The following is a 22,403-nucleotide window of genomic DNA, read 5'->3' as shown; positions in this document are numbered from 1 at the left end:
GAAGGATGGATACTGGCAGATCCCACTAGAAGAAAGTAGCAGGCAATATACAGCATTTACGGTACCAGGCAAAGGTCTGTTTCAGTGGAGGGTAATGCCGTTCGGACTTCACTCGGCGTCGGCAACGTTTCAGCGAGTCTTGGACCAAGTAATTGGCCCCGAGATGTCATTTCACGCATTCGCTTACCAGGATGACATAATAGTGATCGGTCGCACGCTGGAAGAACACAAAAGAAACCTGAAGGAAGTGTTCCGGCGTCTAAAGGAGGCAAATCTGAGGCTGAATCCAGAAAAATGCCAATTCTTCAAAAAGGAGCTGCTGTACTTGGGTCACCGAGTGACTAGCGAGGGAATAGGAACAGATCCAGAAAAAGTAGCCGCCATCGCCGAACTAGAACCGCCATCGACTGTCAAAGAGCTCCGACAATACCTAGGAGTAGCGTCGTGGTACCGCCGGTTTGTACCAGATTTCTCCAGAATCGTCAAACCCCTGAACGACCTGCTGCGCAAAGGCAGTAAGTGGGAGTGGACACCAGAGCACCAGATGGCGTTTGAGGAGGTCAAGGCAAGACTCGTGGCAGATCCAGTGCCAGCATGCCCGGACTTCAGTAGAACTTTCATCCGGCAAACAGACGCCAGCGACTACGGCATCGGAGCGATACTGACCCAGGACACCGAAAAGGGCGAAAGAGTAATCTCCTACTCGAGCCGAACACTGAACGGCGCGGAGAAGAACTACTCGACAACGGAGAAGGAGTGCTTGGCGATCGTCTGGGCGATCCGGAAGCTCAGGCCATATCTGGAAGGTTACCACTTTAAGGTAGTAACCGACCACATGGCCCTGAAGTGGCTCAACAGCATCGAAAGCCCTTCAGGAAGGATCGCCAGATGGGCCCTGGAGCTACAACAGTACGAATTTGAGATAGCGTACAGAAAGGGTCAGCTAAACGTGGTGGCCTACGCATTATCAAGACAACCACTACCGGAAACACTACGAGGTTTAAAGGAGGCATCGGCAACTACAGCTTCAGGAGGGTGCAGCTGGATCAAGGACATGGGCGAAAAGATAAGGACCCAACCGCAGAAGTACCCGGACTATGTTATGGATGGTGAGACACTATACAGAAACATACCTCACCGAGCAGGCAGTGAAGACGTCGCTTCATGGAAGATGTGCGTCCCGAAGTCGCTACGAGAAACAGTGTTGAGGGAAAACCACGACGCACCGTCCGCGGGACACGTAGGAAGCCGAAGGACAATTGCACGGTTGGCAGCCCGATACTACTGGCCAGGCATGCATAGAGACGCCCGAGCCCACGTACGAAAATGCGAGATTTGCATGCGGTTTAAGCCCAATCAGATGCAGGCGGCTGGGAAGATGTTGACCCAAGTGCCGGAGGAACCATGGGCCACGGTATGTGCAGACTTCGTTGGACCCCTACCAAGATCTAAGCACGGGAACCAAATGCTGCTGGTCATGATAGACAGGTTTTCGAAATGGACGGAACTGGTGCCCCTACGCAGTGCGACGGCAGAGTCGCTCAAGAAGGCATTTAGGGAGCGCATAATCGCAAGGTACGGGGTCCCGAAGGTGGTCATAACGGACAATGGAGTACAGTTTGCAAGCCGCATATTTAAAAATTTCCTGGCTGAGATGGGTATCAGTCAACAATTCACCGCGCCATACACACCACAAGAGAATCCAACCGAACGAGCAAACAGAACGGTCAAGACCATGATTGCCCAGTTCGCAGGGCAGGACCAGAGAAACTGGGACGAGAAGTGGCCGGAGATTATGCTAGCAGTGAACACGAGCACATCGGAATCCACCGGCCATACACCGGCGTTTCTTACCCAGGGAAGGGAACCACGTCTACCCAGCAGCCTATACGATAAGGAAACCCTAGGAACCGGACGAGCTACGGAGACCCCTGAGGAAAATGCCAACAAACTAAGAGAGGTATTCGAGATCGTGCGGCGAAATATGGAAAAGGCGTCCCAGGACCAAGCCAGACACTACAATCTGAGAAGGAGACAGTGGTCACCAGCGGTGGGCGATATAGTGTGGGCCAAGGAACATCACCTGTCCAAAGCGGCAGAAGGATTCGCTGCAAAACTAGCCCCGAGGTACGATGGCCCTTACCAGGTGGTAGATTTCGTTTCTCCAGTGATCTGCAAAATTCGCCACACACAGTCGAAGAAAGAAAGGACAGTTCACGTTGGCGAGCTCAAGCAACAACAAAACGAGCAGACAGCAGAAACGTCAGGTACGAGGCGACAGGATTAGGCGTCAGGCCGAAGCGAGAGTCATCAATACGCCACACGGAAAAGACAATCAGCGTAGCACAAGGACATGGATAAGGATTTCACGTTGATCCAGACTGCGAGGCTACAGGATTATGCGTCAGGCCTAAGCGAGAGTCATCCACAAGCCACGCAGAAAGATCAACCATAAGGATAGGTCGCAAGGACATGGATAAGGATTTCACGTTGATCCAGTCTGCAAGGCATCAGGATTCAGCGTCAGGCCTAAGCGAGAGTCATCCACACGCCACGCAGAAAGGACAATTACAAGGATAGGTCACAAGGAAGTGGATAAGGATGGATGGGGATCCAACCGCAAGGCATCAGGATTCAGCGTCAGGCCTAAGCGAGAGTCATCCACACGCCACGCAGAAAGGACAATTACAAGGATAGGTCGCAAGGACATGGATAAGTATTTCACGTTGATCCAGTCTGCAAGGCATCAGGATTCAGCGTCAGGCCTAAGCGAGAGTCATCCACACGCCACGCAGAAAGGACAATTACAAGGATAGGTCACAAGGACGTGGATAAGGATGGATGGGGATCCAACCGCAAGGCATCAGGATTCAGCGTCAGGCCTAAGCGAGAGTCATCCACACGCCACGCAGAAAGGACAATTACAAGGATAGGTCACAAGGACGTGGATAAGGATGGATGGGGATCCAACCGCAAGGCATCAGGATTCAGCGTCAGGCCTAAGCGAGAGTCATCCACACGCCACGCAGAAAGGATAATTACAAGGATAGGTCACAAGGACGTGGATAAGGATGGATGGGGATCCAACCGCAAGGCATCAGGATTCAGCGTCGGGCAGTGGCCAGAGTCATCCGCGTTTACGCCAGGCAGAAGGGACACTTACAAAACATCATAAGGATACGGATAACATGTAGGGATCCAACCGCAAGGCATCAGGATTCAGCGTCGGGCAGTTGCCAGAGCCATCCGGGTTTAGGCCAAGCGGGAAGGAAACGGACAAGGTCGACAAAACAGTAGCGAAAGCACATCACGTACCCAAAGGACCCCGAAGGATACCCTAAGTGTGCCCGAAATATACCCGAAGGACACCCCAACAACACCTCTAAAGGATACCCAAAGGACACCCGAAGGATACCCTAAGTGTGCCCAAACTATACCCGAAGGATACCGTAAGTGTTCCCAAACTATACCCGAAGGACGCCCCAACAATACCTCTAAGTGTACCCAAAGGACACCCAAAGGATACCCTAGGGATAGCCCAACGATCCCCAAGGATACCTAAGGATACCCCAATAGGACTCGAAAGACACCTCAAGGATACCCCAATAATAACCCAAGGACACCAAGGATACCAACCAGGAACGCCCCGAAGCAAGGTGTAGGCCCAAGGACAACTTCCAAGAATACTCACCAAAGAGCGAGCGCCCCAAAGAAAGGACATAACGGTATCGGGCAAAAGGAAGGCGCGCAACCGAGGTTTCATGTATGGGGAGCCTGGCGACGGTCGAGCACTAAAATTCAGAACACCATCATGAGCACACGCGTCACCAGAGCCGAAACACGCAGGAGGATGGCGGCCCTCCAGGAACCTCGCCCGGATGGTCGGAGACCCGGCCTACCCGAGCTCCGCGGCGGGCCCTGGAGCGGACTCGAGACGAGGACTCCGCACCAGAACCCGCGGTGAGCGACGACAGCGACGTGGAGGTGATCGGCGATCCCGCCGTCGAGGAGAGAGAGTGGCGACTCCGGAAGGCGGCGGCGGGCGGTCGGATACCGCGCGGGACGACGGATGTCGGAGGAGAGGAACTCCCGAGGAGCCACTCGGAGGCGGTCTGTCGGGCCACCGAGGAGTCTCAGAAGCGGTTCCGAGACCGGGAGCCGTCGGACGAGGAGCAGCAACGGTCGACGGAGGAGGAGGCGAGAAGGCAGGCGCGGCTGCGGCAGGACCACGAGGCGGCGGCGGCGCGGTGGCATGCCCGCTTGCGAGAGGCGGAGGAAGAAGAGCGCCGGCTGTGGGAGGCACCGGTGGAGGACGCGTGGGAGGTGCCACTCACCCCCAGATACGCGGCCGAGGAACGCAGCCCGAGGGACGAGGACGAGGACGAACCACGCGCGCCATCCCCTCCGCGGTGGTTGCCCGAGGTGCCACCCACTTCCCGCTACGAGGGGGAGTGGCTCACGGAAGGCGCTCGAGACGGCGACGATGGAGCACCGTTGGCCACGCCGCCGTGGAGGCCGGCCCGGCCACCCACGCCGCGATACACGGAGCCACGACGACCGGAGGAGCAGACGCCGAGCGAGGAGTCGACCGCGCAGCCGATGCCGCAACCGCAGGAGGAGGACGTCCACCAGGCAAGGGCGGACGAGCCGTCGGTGGTGCGGACGGAGGTGCCGGCCGCGCACGTGAGCCACAGCACACGGGCGTTCGAGGCCGAGGGCATGCGGTGGCGGCAGCAGACGGTGACATGGACGTGGCCCGAGGGGCCCGCGACAGGACCGACGAAGGAGGTGCCCAGGATATGGGAGGAGGGGGCACCCAAGTTGAACCCTCGGGACCCCCGGACGAGGAGCCGACAGGATGCATGGATCCCGCCGACACCAAGCACGGGCCCGCCAACACCGGCAACGACGGCAACGACGGGGGAGGCGGAGTCGCTGGAGAAAGGACCATGGGTGTGGCCCGAGCCACCGGCCACCCAAAGGCCTCCGCTGCAGCGACAAAATTCGACGCCCGGATCGACGCGCCCGCGGCCGCAGTTCATGCGGCAGGTATCGGCGCCGGAGGAAGGCGGTTGGCGTGAGGTCGCCAGGAGCGAGTGGCCGGTGGGCATTGAGGAAGCACCCGCGGTCGCGACGGCACGGCGGAAGGGCGGCAGGCGGTGCGTCCTGGTCTGCGATGGCGGGAGGAGGTACCGTGTGAGGCTCGGAGTCGCGGGCATCCGGGTTTTCGCACAATAAATGAAAAAAAATCACAAAAAACAACACAAGGGTTTTCCAAAACAACAAGAGAAGGGGTACGGGGCTAAGAGTTTGATTGGGGTGGCTGGAAGAAGAACGGGGCATGCATGGGCCACTCCAGCAACCTGTAAGTCAAATGGTCTTAATCCAGGAAGAAGAAATTAACGTCAATTACTTACCTGCTGTCCCGGTTGCAAAGTGAATGCGAAGTCCTCTCCGCACCCGCTCTCGAGAGCTGCCAATATGGAGTCCGATGCAGCCGATAGAGGACGAGTGAAGGGCGAGAGAGGACGAAAGGAGAGAGAAGGATAAGATGAGAAGGAGTAGAGGAAATGTAAAAGGAACTTACCCATGAAAAATTGCAAAGTCACCACGAGCCAGGGAAGGGGGCGCCTCGATAGGCGATCGATTGGCACTGGACGATAGTGCGATCGATGGGCACACGACAATGGAAATATCGGCCAAGGTGGAAATATCGCAAACGAGCAGGTGGCAACGCTGCACCGTCGGTATCGATATGCGAATAAATATCGATCACGCACGAATGGTGTGACCAGGCGGAGGAAACATGGAAAGGAGTGAGACGCAGCCATGAGCAGCGAGCTGGGGATCGATAGCCCAGGAGTATCGATGTCCCAGTGGGAACACAGGAAATATCGGCGCGGGAGATTTAAAGTTGCTACGAGGAGGATGACCCCCGCTGTAGAAACTCAAGGGAGTTAAGAGCGTCGAGGGAGCATCGAGGGAGCAACGAGGGAGCGCCGCGGGAATCACAAGGACTCAAAGGTTAGGATAAGCAAGGAAACGCCGGAGAGTAGGAACCAGTCTTAAATGTTTCCCGAAGTAAGGGGGGAATGTGAGGAGTTGAATAACTCCCCACAAATTGAAGCAGCAGCAGATGGCCGGCCGCTTACCAGATACGCGGCGAATTCGCGTAGTAACGGCGCGGCGAGGAGAACGAGAGAGTTTGGAGACCAAGGGTGGAGATCGAGAGAGTTTGGAGACCAGCGAAGGAGAGCGAGAGAGTTTGGAGACCAATGAAGGAGATCGAGAGAGTTTGGAGACCAACAAAGGAGAGCGAGAGAGTTTGGAGACCAATGAAGGAGAGCGAGAGAGATTGGAGACCAAGGATGGAGATCGAGAGAGAATTGAGACTTCGCGGGCAGAGCAAGAGTGCCGTATGCAAAAGGGGATAACGGAACTCCACCGGACTTTGGACTCTCCCGTGAACTTTGGACCGGGAGAGGAAGTGCCACATCTCGGCAGTGGAGCGGCACACAGGCGTGCCACAAGCGGTCAAACCTTCAAGATCAATTAAAGTACCAAATAAACAGTCAGTCAAGCAAATAACTTACGAGGGAGCTACAACCAAGCGAGTCGTCGGAAGCAGCGCCGTGGGAAGCATACAAGGAGCAAGATTGCCACGTCGAGACTTTCGGGATTAGGACATCAGGAATCTCCGAATTGAGACACAGGTGGCTGAGTTCTGAAAGGCATCACGCGGCTAAGTCAAGGCGTTTGTTTTCTAACTTTGTCACGACCACACCCTGGCGAGTCGCCCGGCGGGTCTGTCAGAGACAAGCAAAAGAGTCCTACGACGAAGAGCCGTCAGCTTGGGGAGGAAAGTTGTCTGCGACCCAGCGTACCTTGCCCGACCAAGCAGGACCTGGCGTGACGGACGAGCGGTAGATCGATTTGCGGTTTCAAGAGGCGGCAGCCTGGAGAGCCCTGCGATTACCGGCGAAGTTCCCGAGCAGCGACCGCCCAGCTCCCCGAGCGCCAGAACAACGAGATACTGGTCAGAAGACAGCGCAGAGGACATCGACAGCGACGCCAGCAGACATTTCCGGCAGCCACGTTACCATCGCCGCGCGGAGCTCATTGGGGGCGCAGGAGCGTCGCGGACGTCACGCATTAGGGTGAAGCCGGGTGGAACGTTCGTCTGCGCTAGGCGTAAAGCGAAGTGAACCGCTAGACAGCCTCCGGGCGGCAGCCTTGACTGTCAGCGCGAACTGAGCAAGAACCTAGCGGGACTGTCCGGGACAGAGCAAGGGACAGGTATTGCCTCGAAAGGCGTCAGCCTGGAGAGCAAGGCTTGTTCACCCTAGTCTGAGAACGGTGACGCTTCCCTAAGCCCACAAGGCCGAACTCTCTGCGGGTCTAAGGCGCAACAAGCGACCCCGAGGCAACGCGTCGGCAAGCAGGCAGAGGCGGCCACTACGAGCGTCCCGAGACCCAGGATCCAGAGGAGGACGAGTCAACGCGTCGAGGAGCCAGAAAGAGGAGCGCCAGCAGCCGGCGGAACCAGAGCCAAGAGATACCGAAGCCAGCCCAGCCACACACCCGCTGTACTAATGCCACGAGAATAAATCCCACTGTTACCATTTGAAACCTTTGTTTTCTCACTGATCTATGGGCAATCACGTCATATAAATTTGGTGGGACGAACGCACAATCTTCTGAGCTAGCCGCACGAATCTCGTAGCGAGCAGACATACAAAAATCAGTTCGTTACATCTGGCGCCCAACGTGATTGTCCCAACAGTGAGAACAGCACAGTAAAAATGGGAAAGAAGTGGATTTACCGCCTCAAGAAGGAAGACTTCGCCCATGTCGCACAGAGGCTCAATGTCGCCCTGGAGGGCAGGCTAGACGACATGAGGAAGGCACTATCGGAATACTACTCCGAAACAGAGAATGATCCACAACTCGTCGACATCTGGGCCGAGCTAGAGGCGACATACTACGACAGAGCCGGCCCAAGCATTACGTTAACGAACGCTGAAGGGGACAACCTGGTGGCAAGCCTGAGCGTTGACAACATACAGAAAGAGGCCCACAGGAGAGAATCAAGCCAAGAAAAGAAAGCAGCAGCGCTGATCCCGAGACCAAGCCAGTCGGACTATGCAAAGGTCGCTAAGCAGGTCCGCGAATGGTCGTTCAGGTTCGACGGGGCGGAAAAACCATTCGAGTTCCTGGAGCAGGTAGAATGGTCCGCCAACACGTACGGTTTGGAGCTTGATATGATCCCTCGAGCGATGCCGGAGTTGCTAAAAGGAAGGGCCTTGAAATGGTTCATCGCCAACAATAAGCAATGGAGAACATGGGCAGAATTCATTGAAAGCTTCCACACATATTTCCTGCCAAGAGACTTCTTCACCAGGCTGGCGGACCAGGTCCGGCAAAGGAAGCAAGGCTTCAGCGAGTCGTTCGAGGACTACATGATCGACATGCAGACGATGGTGAGGCCACTTAACTATTCTACGAAAGAGACGTTAAGGGTCATTAAAGAGAACTGCACCCCAAGCCTACGAATGTTCTTAAGAGCATACAAAGTGTCGGACCTGGACACGCTAATGATCCTAGCCGATGAGTACGAAGAACTTGAAAAGGAACGGGAAGTCTTCGCACAGGAGAACAAGTTCTCAAAGACAAAGTCGGCGTCACCAACACAGGTGACATGCAGGAGATGTGAGGAGGAAGATAACCAGGACACACGAGGAAACGACCAATGGTCACCGCCACACCAAGCCAGACGACAGCAGGCAACAGACGCACCAAGCGGAGGCCATTGGGCACCACCCCCACAGCAACAGAGACAGCCAAACAATACCTTGTGGAGGCCGCCAAGCAACACACAGAGGCCACAAGATGCCACCCATATCACAGACCCGCAGGAGGCCTGTCGGAAATGCGGTGGGAAATGGCCAGCGATCTCAGCCGCAGAGAGGCGAGCGGGGATCGCACAATGCCACCTCTCCAAACTAACGGGCGAGCTAATCGAGGAGGAGCAGCAGTTGTCCGCAGCTGTGATGATTGGTGGGAAAAGCTACAAAGCCACAATCGACACCGGAGCAACGGCAAGCTTCGTTAGCGAAGGATTGGCGGACAATATCGCTGCTCTAGGAAAGATTACAAGGACGAGACGGCAAGTTAGGTTGGCAGATGGAAGGTGCGGCGGAATTAATGCGCAGCTCGAGGTGGAGGTCAAATTCGGCAACAAACAAGTGACCATGAGCCTGTTGATTTTACCCGGGGTAGTGGATCCATTAGTGTTGGGATGGAACTTCCTGAAACAAGTCGGAACCGAGATAAGGTGTGCTGGACACGAAATAATAATACCAGCCAGGAACCGACACAATGGATGGCTCGAGGAGAAGCTATCAGTAGCAGTCGTTCAACAAGTAAACGAGTTGGACGATACTACAGCGTTCCTTGAAACAGAGCTGGCAGACTTCAGCACAATGTCGGGAACATCGAATATGGCAGAACACCAGATAAAACTGAAGGACGACAAGCCAATCAAGCAGAGATACTACCCAAAGAACCCAAAAATTCAAGGGAAAATCAACGCAGAGGTGGACGAGCTTCTCCAAATGGGGTTCATAGAGCATTCAAAGAGCCCATACAGCTCCCCCATCGTGATGGTGAAAAAGAAGACAGGCAAGTGGAGACTGTGTGTCGACTTCAGGCAGATCAACGCGAAGTCAGTGAAGGATGCCTACCCAATGCCCCGCACAAACTACATCCTAGATCAACTAAGAGAAGCGCGGTACATCAGCAGTTTGGACCTGAAGGATGGATACTGGCAGATCCCACTAGAAGAAAGTAGCAGGCAATATACAGCATTTACGGTACCAGGCAAAGGTCTGTTTCAGTGGAGGGTAATGCCGTTCGGACTTCACTCGGCGTCGGCAACGTTTCAGCGAGTCTTGGACCAAGTAATTGGCCCCGAGATGTCATTTCACGCATTCGCTTACCAGGATGACATAATAGTGATCGGTCGCACGCTGGAAGAACACAAAAGAAACCTGAAGGAAGTGTTCCGGCGTCTAAAGGAGGCAAATCTGAGGCTGAATCCAGAAAAATGCCAATTCTTCAAAAAGGAGCTGCTGTACTTGGGTCACCGAGTGACTAGCGAGGGAATAGGAACAGATCCAGAAAAAGTAGCCGCCATCGCCGAACTAGAACCGCCATCGACTGTCAAAGAGCTCCGACAATACCTAGGAGTAGCGTCGTGGTACCGCCGGTTTGTACCAGATTTCTCCAGAATCGTCAAACCCCTGAACGACCTGCTGCGCAAAGGCAGTAAGTGGGAGTGGACACCAGAGCACCAGATGGCGTTTGAGGAGGTCAAGGCAAGACTCGTGGCAGATCCAGTGCCAGCATGCCCGGACTTCAGTAGAACTTTCATCCGGCAAACAGACGCCAGCGACTACGGCATCGGAGCGATACTGACCCAGGACACCGAAAAGGGCGAAAGAGTAATCTCCTACTCGAGCCGAACACTGAACGGCGCGGAGAAGAACTACTCGACAACGGAGAAGGAGTGCTTGGCGATCGTCTGGGCGATCCGGAAGCTCAGGCCATATCTGGAAGGTTACCACTTTAAGGTAGTAACCGACCACATGGCCCTGAAGTGGCTCAACAGCATCGAAAGCCCTTCAGGAAGGATCGCCAGATGGGCCCTGGAGCTACAACAGTACGAATTTGAGATAGCGTACAGAAAGGGTCAGCTAAACGTGGTGGCCTACGCATTATCAAGACAACCACTACCGGAAACACTACGAGGTTTAAAGGAGGCATCGGCAACTACAGCTTCAGGAGGGTGCAGCTGGATCAAGGACATGGGCGAAAAGATAAGGACCCAACCGCAGAAGTACCCGGACTATGTTATGGATGGTGAGACACTATACAGAAACATACCTCACCGAGCAGGCAGTGAAGACGTCGCTTCATGGAAGATGTGCGTCCCGAAGTCGCTACGAGAAACAGTGTTGAGGGAAAACCACGACGCACCGTCCGCGGGACACGTAGGAAGCCGAAGGACAATTGCACGGTTGGCAGCCCGATACTACTGGCCAGGCATGCATAGAGACGCCCGAGCCCACGTACGAAAATGCGAGATTTGCATGCGGTTTAAGCCCAATCAGATGCAGGCGGCTGGGAAGATGTTGACCCAAGTGCCGGAGGAACCATGGGCCACGGTATGTGCAGACTTCGTTGGACCCCTACCAAGATCTAAGCACGGGAACCAAATGCTGCTGGTCATGATAGACAGGTTTTCGAAATGGACGGAACTGGTGCCCCTACGCAGTGCGACGGCAGAGTCGCTCAAGAAGGCATTTAGGGAGCGCATAATCGCAAGGTACGGGGTCCCGAAGGTGGTCATAACGGACAATGGAGTACAGTTTGCAAGCCGCATATTTAAAAATTTCCTGGCTGAGATGGGTATCAGTCAACAATTCACCGCGCCATACACACCACAAGAGAATCCAACCGAACGAGCAAACAGAACGGTCAAGACCATGATTGCCCAGTTCGCAGGGCAGGACCAGAGAAACTGGGACGAGAAGTGGCCGGAGATTATGCTAGCAGTGAACACGAGCACATCGGAATCCACCGGTCATACACCGGCGTTTCTTACCCAGGGCAGGGAACCACGTCTACCTAGCAGCCTATATGATAAGGAAACCTTAGGCACTGGACGAGCTACGGAGACCCCTGAGGAGAATGCCAACAAACTGAGAGAGGTATTCGAGATCGTGCGGCGAAATATGGAAAAGGCGTCCCAGGACCAAGCCAGACACTACAATCTGAGAAGGAGACAGTGGTCACCAGCGGTGGGCGATATAGTGTGGGCCAAGGAACATCACCTGTCCAAAGCGGCAGAAGGATTCGCTGCAAAACTAGCCCCGAGGTACGATGGCCCTTACCAGGTGGTAGATTTCGTTTCTCCAGTGATCTGCAAAATTCGCCACACACAGTCGAAGAAAGAAAGGACAGTTCACGTTGGCGAGCTCAAGCAACAACAAAACGAGCAGACAGCAGAAACGTCAGGTACGAGGCGACAGGATTAGGCGTCAGGCCGAAGCGAGAGTCATCAATACGCCACACGGAAAAGACAATCAGCGTAGCACAAGGACATGGATAAGGATTTCACGTTGATCCAGACTGCGAGGCTACAGGATTATGCGTCAGGCCTAAGCGAGAGTCATCCACAAGCCACGCAGAAAGATCAACCATAAGGATAGGTCGCAAGGACATGGATAAGGATTTCACGTTGATCCAGTCTGCAAGGCATCAGGATTCAGCGTCAGGCCTAAGCGAGAGTCATCCACACGCCACGCAGAAAGGACAATTACAAGGATAGGTCACAAGGAAGTGGATAAGGATGGATGGGGATCCAACCGCAAGGCATCAGGATTCAGCGTCAGGCCTAAGCGAGAGTCATCCACACGCCACGCAGAAAGGACAATTACAAGGATAGGTCGCAAGGACATGGATAAGTATTTCACGTTGATCCAGTCTGCAAGGCATCAGGATTCAGCGTCAGGCCTAAGCGAGAGTCATCCACACGCCACGCAGAAAGGACAATTACAAGGATAGGTCACAAGGACGTGGATAAGGATGGATGGGGATCCAACCGCAAGGCATCAGGATTCAGCGTCAGGCCTAAGCGAGAGTCATCCACACGCCACGCAGAAAGGACAATTACAAGGATAGGTCACAAGGACGTGGATAAGGATGGATGGGGATCCAACCGCAAGGCATCAGGATTCAGCGTCAGGCCTAAGCGAGAGTCATCCACACGCCACGCAGAAAGGATAATTACAAGGATAGGTCACAAGGACGTGGATAAGGATGGATGGGGATCCAACCGCAAGGCATCAGGATTCAGCGTCGGGCAGTGGCCAGAGTCATCCGCGTTTACGCCAGGCAGAAGGGACACTTACAAAACATCATAAGGATACGGATAACATGTAGGGATCCAACCGCAAGGCATCAGGATTCAGCGTCGGGCAGTTGCCAGAGCCATCCGGGTTTAGGCCAAGCGGGAAGGAAACGGACAAGGTCGACAAAACAGTAGCGAAAGCACATCACGTACCCAAAGGACCCCGAAGGATACCCTAAGTGTGCCCGAAATATACCCGAAGGACACCCCAACAACACCTCTAAAGGATACCCAAAGGACACCCGAAGGATACCCTAAGTGTGCCCAAACTATACCCGAAGGATACCGTAAGTGTTCCCAAACTATACCCGAAGGACGCCCCAACAATACCTCTAAGTGTACCCAAAGGACACCCAAAGGATACCCTAGGGATAGCCCAACGATCCCCAAGGATACCTAAGGATACCCCAATAGGACTCGAAAGACACCTCAAGGATACCCCAATAATAACCCAAGGACACCAAGGATACCAACCAGGAACGCCCCGAAGCAAGGTGTAGGCCCAAGGACAACTTCCAAGAATACTCACCAAAGAGCGAGCGCCCCAAAGAAAGGACATAACGGTATCGGGCAAAAGGAAGGCGCGCAACCGAGGTTTCATGTATGGGGAGCCTGGCGACGGTCGAGCACTAAAATTCAGAACACCATCATGAGCACACGCGTCACCAGAGCCGAAACACGCAGGAGGATGGCGGCCCTCCAGGAACCTCGCCCGGATGGTCGGAGACCCGGCCTACCCGAGCTCCGCGGCGGGCCCTGGAGCGGACTCGAGACGAGGACTCCGCACCAGAACCCGCGGTGAGCGACGACAGCGACGTGGAGGTGATCGGCGATCCCGCCGTCGAGGAGAGAGAGTGGCGACTCCGGAAGGCGGCGGCGGGCGGTCGGATACCGCGCGGGACGACGGATGTCGGAGGAGAGGAACTCCCGAGGAGCCACTCGGAGGCGGTCTGTCGGGCCACCGAGGAGTCTCAGAAGCGGTTCCGAGACCGGGAGCCGTCGGACGAGGAGCAGCAACGGTCGACGGAGGAGGAGGCGAGAAGGCAGGCGCGGCTGCGGCAGGACCACGAGGCGGCGGCGGCGCGGTGGCATGCCCGCTTGCGAGAGGCGGAGGAAGAAGAGCGCCGGCTGTGGGAGGCACCGGTGGAGGACGCGTGGGAGGTGCCACTCACCCCCAGATACGCGGCCGAGGAACGCAGCCCGAGGGACGAGGACGAGGACGAACCACGCGCGCCATCCCCTCCGCGGTGGTTGCCCGAGGTGCCACCCACTCCCCGCTACGAGGGGGAGTGGCTCACGGAAGGCGCTCGAGACGGCGACGATGGAGCACCGTTGGCCACGCCGCCGTGGAGGCCGGCCCGGCCACCCACGCCGCGATACACGGAGCCACGACGACCGGAGGAGCAGACGCCGAGCGAGGAGTCGACCGCGCAGCCGATGCCGCAACCGCAGGAGGAGGACGTCCACCAGGCAAGGGCGGACGAGCCGTCGGTGGTGCGGACGGAGGTGCCGGCCGCGCACGTGAGCCACAGCACACGGGCGTTCGAGGCCGAGGGCATGCGGTGGCGGCAGCAGACGGTGACATGGACGTGGCCCGAGGGGCCCGCGACAGGACCGACGAAGGAGGTGCCCAGGATATGGGAGGAGGGGGCACCCAAGTTGAACCCTCGGGACCCCCGGACGAGGAGCCGACAGGATGCATGGATCCCGCCGACACCAAGCACGGGCCCGCCAACACCGGCAACGACGGCAACGACGGGGGAGGCGGAGTCGCTGGAGAAAGGACCATGGGTGTGGCCCGAGCCACCGGCCACCCAAAGGCCTCCGCTGCAGCGACAAAATTCGACGCCCGGATCGACGCGCCCGCGGCCGCAGTTCATGCGGCAGGTATCGGCGCCGGAGGAAGGCGGTTGGCGTGAGGTCGCCAGGAGCGAGTGGCCGGTGGGCATTGAGGAAGCACCCGCGGTCGCGACGGCACGGCGGAAGGGCGGCAGGCGGTGCGTCCTGGTCTGCGATGGCGGGAGGAGGTACCGTGTGAGGCTCGGAGTCGCGGGCATCCGGGTTTTCGCACAATAAATGAAAAAAAATCACAAAAAACAACACAAGGGTTTTCCAAAACAACAAGAGAAGGGGTACGGGGCTAAGAGTTTGATTGGGGTGGCTGGAAGAAGAACGGGGCATGCATGGGCCACTCCAGCAACCTGTAAGTCAAATGGTCTTAATCCAGGAAGAAGAAATTAACGTCAATTACTTACCTGCTGTCCCGGTTGCAAAGTGAATGCGAAGTCCTCTCCGCACCCGCTCTCGAGAGCTGCCAATATGGAGTCCGATGCAGCCGATAGAGGACGAGTGAAGGGCGAGAGAGGACGAAAGGAGAGAGAAGGATAAGATGAGAAGGAGTAGAGGAAATGTAAAAGGAACTTACCCATGAAAAATTGCAAAGTCACCACGAGCCAGGGAAGGGGGCGCCTCGATAGGCGATCGATTGGCACTGGACGATAGTGCGATCGATGGGCACACGACAATGGAAATATCGGCCAAGGTGGAAATATCGCAAACGAGCAGGTGGCAACGCTGCACCGTCGGTATCGATATGCGAATAAATATCGATCACGCACGAATGGTGTGACCAGGCGGAGGAAACATGGAAAGGAGTGAGACGCAGCCATGAGCAGCGAGCTGGGGATCGATAGCCCAGGAGTATCGATGTCCCAGTGGGAACACAGGAAATATCGGCGCGGGAGATTTAAAGTTGCTACGAGGAGGATGACCCCCGCTGTAGAAACTCAAGGGAGTTAAGAGCGTCGAGGGAGCATCGAGGGAGCAACGAGGGAGCGCCGCGGGAATCACAAGGACTCAAAGGTTAGGATAAGCAAGGAAACGCCGGAGAGTAGGAACCAGTCTTAAATGTTTCCCGAAGTAAGGGGGGAATGTGAGGAGTTGAATAACTCCCCACAAATAGAAGCAGCAGCAGATGGCCGGCCGCTTACCAGATACGCGGCGAATTCGCGTAGTAACGGCGCGGCGAGGAGAACGAGAGAGTTTGGAGACCAAGGGTGGAGATCGAGAGAGTTTGGAGACCAGCGAAGGAGAGCGAGAGAGTTTGGAGACCAATGAATCGAGAGAGAATGGAGACTTCGCGGGCAGAGCAAGAGTGCCGTATGCAAAAGGGGATAACGGAACTCCACCGGACTTTGGACTCTCCCGTGAACTTTGGACCGGGAGAGGAAGTGCCACATCTCGGCAGTGGAGCGGCACACAGGCGTGCCACAAGCGGCACGGGAATTAGCGGAACGGCAGCAGTGGGCGGAACATCTATTGGAAGCGGTACATAAAGGACAAGTGGGTCATCCAGGAGGCACGAACTTTGGACCCAGAGTGGAGAGATCCAGCGGGCCGTGCGCAAAAGGGAAATAACGGTGCTTGGAGGCCCTATATAAGGCCGCAGAGCGCCTGCAGCTGGATCAGTCGATCACGAGGAGTCAAACCTTCAAGATCAATTAAAGTACCAAATAAACAGTCAGTCAAGCAAATAATCTACGAGGGAGCTACAACCAAGCGAGTCGTCGGAAGCAGCGCCGTGGGAAGCATACAAGGAGCAAGATCGCCACGTCGAGACGTTCGGGATTAGGACATCAGGAATCTCCGAATTGAGACACAGGTGGCTGAGTTCTGAAAGGCATTACGCGGCTAAGTCAAGGCGTTTGTTTTCTAACTTTGTCACGACCACACCCTGGCGAGTCGCCCGGCGGGTCTGTCAGAGACAAGCTAAAGAGTCCTACGACGAAGAGCCGTCAGCTTGGGGAGGAAAGTTGTCTGCGACCCAGCGTACCTTGCCCGATCAAGCAGGACCTGGCGTGACGGACGAGCGGTAGATCGATTTGCGGTTTCAAGATGCGGCAGCCTGGAGAGCCCTGCGATTACCGGCGAAGTTCCCGAGCAGCGACCGCCCGGCTCTCCGAGCGCCAGAACAACGAGATACTGGTCAGAAGACAGCGCAGAGGACATCGACAGCGACGCCAGCAGACATTTCCGGCAGCCACGTTACCATCGCCGCGCGGAGCTCATTGGGGAGCGTCGCGAACGTCACGCATTAGGGTGAAGCCGGGTGGAACGTTCGTCTGCGCTAGGCGTAAAGCGAAGTGAACCGCTAGACAGCCTCCGGGCGGCAGCCTTGACTGTCAGCGCGAACTGAGCAAGAACCTAGCGGGACCGTCCGGGACAGAGCAAGGGACAGGTATTGCCTCGAAAGGCGTCAGCCTAGAGAGCAAGGCTTGTTCACCCTAGTCTGAGAACGGTGACGCTTCCCTAAGCCCACAAGGCCGAACTCTCTGCGGGTCTAAGGCGCAACAAGCGACCCCGAGGCAACGCGTCGGCAAGCAAGCAGAGGCGGCCACTACGAGCGTCCCGAGACCCAGGATCCAGAGGAGGACGAGTCAACGCGTCGAGGAGCCAGAAAGAGGAGCGCCAGCAGCCGGCGGAACCAGAGCCAAGAGATACCGAAGCCAGCCCAGCCACACGCCCGCTGTACTAATACCACGAGAATAAATCCCACTGTTACCATTTGAACACTTTGTTTTCTCACTGATCTACGGGCAATCACGTCATATAAATTTGGTGGGACGAACGCACAATCTTCTGAGCTAGCCGCACGAATCTCGTAGCGAGCAGACACACAAAATCAGTTCGTTACACTATTATATCAATTTCCGGCTGCAATGCCATGGGTTTTGCAATATATGAATTTAATATTTCCAGTCGACATTGAATTTGAAGCGGATTAAACGAAATTGTATTCTCCTCGAAAGCTTTCCTCATTCTTGTAATATCTTCACCAACCCTATCTACCTGCGAAAATAATTTCGTTAATTGCACCGAGGAGCAGCTATCTTCCATCTCCCCTTTTGTCTCCTATGCGCTATCATTCTTTTTGGTTTTTGTAGGTGCCATTCGATCGATAGGTATTGACAAGACTAATACATTTCAGTTAAAATTTTCTATCTAGTATCAAAACTGTAGGAGTTACATTTTAGGGCGGTTTGTGGGCGTTAGAGTGGGCGTGGCAGTCTACTGAAACAAACTTGCGCTGCGTAAGAAGCTCAGGAATCTGTACGCCAAATCTCAATAGCCTAGCTCTCATAGTTTCCGAGATCTCAGCGTTCATCCGGACGGACAGACAGACGGACAGACGGACATGGCTAGATCGACTCGGCTAGTGATCCTGATCAAGAACATATATACTTTATGGGGTCGGAAACGCTTCCTTCTGCCTGTTACATACTTTCCGACGAATCTAGTATACCCTTTTACTCTACGAGTAACGGGTATAAAAAGCTATAACAAAATCAAAACGAAAAGGCAGACACTGCGAGAACTAACTGTTATTTTCCACCGGCACTGACGCTGTTACGCTTGTAAATCTCTTTCGCGAGGGCGGCACCAAAACTATGTGGTTGTTCACTTACATTTATTTATTGATTTTTTTGTTTTTTATAATTTTGTAGTGGTTATCTCACAATTTTTTGTGGCGGTTTTTATTTGTGGTTATTGGGAATATATAGGCACGAAAATTGTTTTGCTTCCAATTACTATAATTATTTTGACTTTAACTTAGCAAATGTATGTATCATTGAATTCCGAATTCCTGTGATCATTGTTTGGTACATCACTTACTTACAAAGCTGCCAACACAGAACTGGAAGCATTCCCTGGACAACAACGTGGAAATACCCACCTTCACAAAGCTGGACGTGTTTCTTCACAATCGATTGGTCAGCATCGACCTAACTGAGAGTAGAAAACCAGCCGTTCCATTTAGATCCTGATCTATACAATCGACCAACAACCGACAGACAACCAGACCATCAGGAAACTCCACTGTTAGGGGACACAGCTCTACAGCACTCTTGAGTCTGGATCCATCAGATGCTTGCTCTGCCAAGAATCACGTTCTAAGATGGCCGCTCGAAGGCATGCATCAATTGCCTAAGTTCTAACCATTCTCTTAGTCAATGCAGCAGCAACCGAAACTGCTCGCAATGTTGTCAACGGCACAACACTTTGCTCCATTTTCCGAATGCTCAACAAAGTTCCTCACTAACTCCTTGAGTATCACGACAGCATGCTTCAGACTCTGTTCGGAGCGCAGACGCTGCACAAAATGCACCATCGACGCAACTCTTAGGCGCAGTTGCCTCCCATCTGAACTTAACTTGGATCGTAAATAACTCCACCAGGCAGTCAGCTTTAGTTTGAGCTCTCATCGATCATGGCTCGAAAGGCACCCTCATCACGGAAAACATCGTTCAAGATCACGGGAATTGGTAATACGTCCCAGAATCAGTGCAGGCACAGCACCGACTTTACCATAGGTCTCATGTTCAGGGTTTTCAATTAAATGGCTACGTTTCCACAGCCTTCATCCTTCGGTCGCTAACAGGTCATTCACCTAAACAAAATGTAAACATTAATTCCTGTAAACATATCCAGGGGTTATCCCTGGCAGATCCAAATTTCATAATTAGGGTTACATTGACCTACTTATCGGTGTCGACATTATCGGACGGTTGAAAAACCAAATGCACAAAATACACGGCTGGGCTGGATGGTTTTTGGACCAGTTGAAGCAGCCTAGACTCCTTTAATCTTCATTCGTTGTAACTTGGCAAGCCTAAACAACATGGTACAGAGGTTTTTCGAATTGGATCAGGCTTCCTGGGAAATATCTAGTTCGTTTACCTTTAAAGACGTTGTTAGACCCCACACAGGTGCTCGTCCGGTCAAGGCCAATCACATTAAACTTGATCATCGGCCAGATTTTAGTCAACAGTATGCCAGCACTATTCAAAAGTACTTTGATCTAAAGCAGATATAAGAGGGAGAAAGCAGTGAAGAGGAACACCCTAGGATCAACGCTCAAAGGCAACTCTCAATGTCCGCGTGCACCGTTCCGCATCATGCTGTGATCAAAGACGACAGTCTAACTACAAAGATACGCGTCGTACACGACGCTTCGTGCAAAACGTCTAACGGGAGGTCTTTGAATGATATTTTATGCACGGGTCCCGCCCTACAAAATGATCTTGGAGGAGTCATACTCAACTGGCGTCTCCATCGGTATGTCATCGTGGCCGATATAACGCAAATGTATCGCTGCATAGATATGCATGAAGAAGATGGCCTGTATCAGCGAATTTTCTGGCGCGATGAGATAGGATTCATTAAGGCTCACTTTTTGACAACATTAACGTTTGGCACTTCCTCGGCACCCTTCAAGGCTATTCGAGACACACATACTCTTGCCGAGCAGGTCCTTAAAAATTAAATCTACGTGGACAATGTTCAAACAGGACATGAGACCATCGACGGAGCTCTACAAATTCGCAATGATGTCATCGCAGCTCTGCAATCCGCAGACATGGAGCTCAAGAAGTGGGCATACAACCATCCAGATAGAAATCATCCCAACTACAGATCTCACTAACAGTAGCGTTTTAGAGATAGACAATAAGTTAAACGGATTCTGTTTCAGTGCGTAACGTGTTTCAAGCACCGTCCGTCACCATCAAGCCAAGTGATGGGAGATTTACCAGCGCACCGTGTCAGTCCGCCCAAACGGGCGTTCGAAGCAACTGTAGCTGTAAAGCATACATGTAAGATAATTGGATATTATCTGTAGTTTATTAATAAAGTTTAGGAATATAATAGTTTGTACATATAAGAGTTACATAAGTTTTGATATTGATTAACGCGACTTTTCAACTGATTTTGCGACTGTATTACTACTTTTTTACCAACGACTTTGTTTCACAACTTCTCTGTCTCTTGAATCGGCTGATGGTGATGGACTATCGAATGTCATTTTAGAACGCAGCGTGATAAGGACTGCCAACCTATGTCCAATCTGCAAGCTCACATACATTGCAGCTTTCATTTGCTTAGCGAGCAAAGCGATTTATTTGGAAGCGGTCCCGGGAATGTCGACACAGCATTTTCTGTGAGCCCTTATCGACCGTAAGCGTTTTTGTCAACATCTATGCAGCGACTGTGGAACCAACTTTATCTCATCCGACAAGTCTTTAAAGCTGTGGACCTATGAATTCTATCGAGGAGTTGAAGAGACAGTAGTTTCTGAACTTACTCTTCGAAACATTCAGTGGCGTTTCAATCCACCACATAGTCCTATCTTTGTAGGACTCGCGAAGCGAGGGGAATGTCGGAGCTTGGCGCAATAGAAAAAGGTTCCACGGTCGACGGGTCCTGACAGATGTAAAAGTAGGCGATACGAGGGTAAGCGGTGCAATAGACAACGGAGCTAGCAGGAGCTTCATCAGTAGAGCACTTGTCAACAGGCTTACCAGGCACGGCCAGCAAAAACAAGTGGATGAGGCCGTCAGACTGGCAGACGGTACAAACAGAATGGTGTCAGAAGCACTAGACCTTCCCATAGAGCTAGGAAAACAGAAGAAGACTATATTCCTTCTCACCCTGGACGAGGTTATCGGAAACCTTCAGCTGGGAATAGACTTTTTAAGCCAATGCAACGCGACCCTACAATGTGGAGGCATCATAACGAAAATAAGAGTTAAAAAGACACCTCAGCAAAGGAAAAGATGAACGATGAGACGTGGTGAAGGATCGATAGCAACAGACATCACGGAGGAAGGGGTTCAAGAGGCGGTAAGAATGGATCTAGATCTAATGAACAAGATCAATGGCGACAGCCATATAACAAAGAATCGGACCTTCATGAAACATGTCCGACCGATCAAACAGCAATATTACCCTCGGAACCCAGCCATGCAAGCCATTATAAATGAAAAGGTGGATGAACTATTGTTACATAGAACCCTCCTGATCTGCTTACATCTCACCAGTCGTAATCGTAGAAAATAAAAACATACAATGAAGACTATGCTTAGACTACAGACAGCTAAATGAGCATTCAGAGCGGAATGCGTATCCGGTACCGAGGTTGGTTCAAATCTTGAACCAACTCCGAGAAGCGAAGTACATTAGCACACTAGATCTTAAAAGAGGTTACTGGCAAGGAACAGAGTAAGCAATACACAGCATTCACCGTCCCGGGACTAAGATTATTCCAATAAAAAAAGGAAATGCCCTGGGCGGGCCGACATCACATCTTAATTGAGTGTACCCCTCATTAGGGGTTAGAATGTTCCTACCCAAGGTTACTCAACGTGACCAGCACCCAACAAATCAAGCAGTAGTCAACTTTGTTACAGTACCAGTTGCCCAGTGGCACCGACTGCAGATAAGAACTGCTGATAATATTATATTATATTTAATGTCATCGCATGACTCAACGTCACACCAACTCACCGTACGACTCGACTACAGACTAAACCGCTAAGCGGTCAACACATTCTGCAGTGTCGAGCCAACTACGCGAACTGTTAGCAATTCACTG

The 22,403-nt window shown here is 53.4% G+C and overlaps 1 protein-coding gene across 1 annotated transcript in view; it reads left to right on the top strand.

Moving 5' to 3' along the window:
* The window catches only part of LOC136117590 (serine/arginine repetitive matrix protein 1-like), a 33,844-nt gene extending 18,795 nt beyond the window's left edge, over window positions 1–15,049 (top strand). The window contains exons 2-3 of the mRNA XM_070995407.1: window positions 3,832–5,196; window positions 13,643–15,049. Of these exons, the coding sequence (XP_070851508.1) occupies window positions 3,832–5,196; window positions 13,643–15,049 (2,772 nt within the window). The remainder of the gene's footprint in view (window positions 1–3,831; window positions 5,197–13,642) is intronic.
* The last annotated feature ends 7,354 nt before the right edge of the window (window positions 15,050–22,403 follow it).

This window comes from Drosophila suzukii, chromosome 3 (assembly GCF_043229965.1).
Source record: "Drosophila suzukii chromosome 3, CBGP_Dsuzu_IsoJpt1.0, whole genome shotgun sequence".
Taxonomy (NCBI): Eukaryota; Metazoa; Arthropoda; class Insecta; order Diptera; family Drosophilidae; genus Drosophila; species Drosophila suzukii.
The sequence above is the reverse complement of the archived record's forward strand: the minus strand, read 5'-3'. Positions and strand labels throughout refer to the sequence as shown.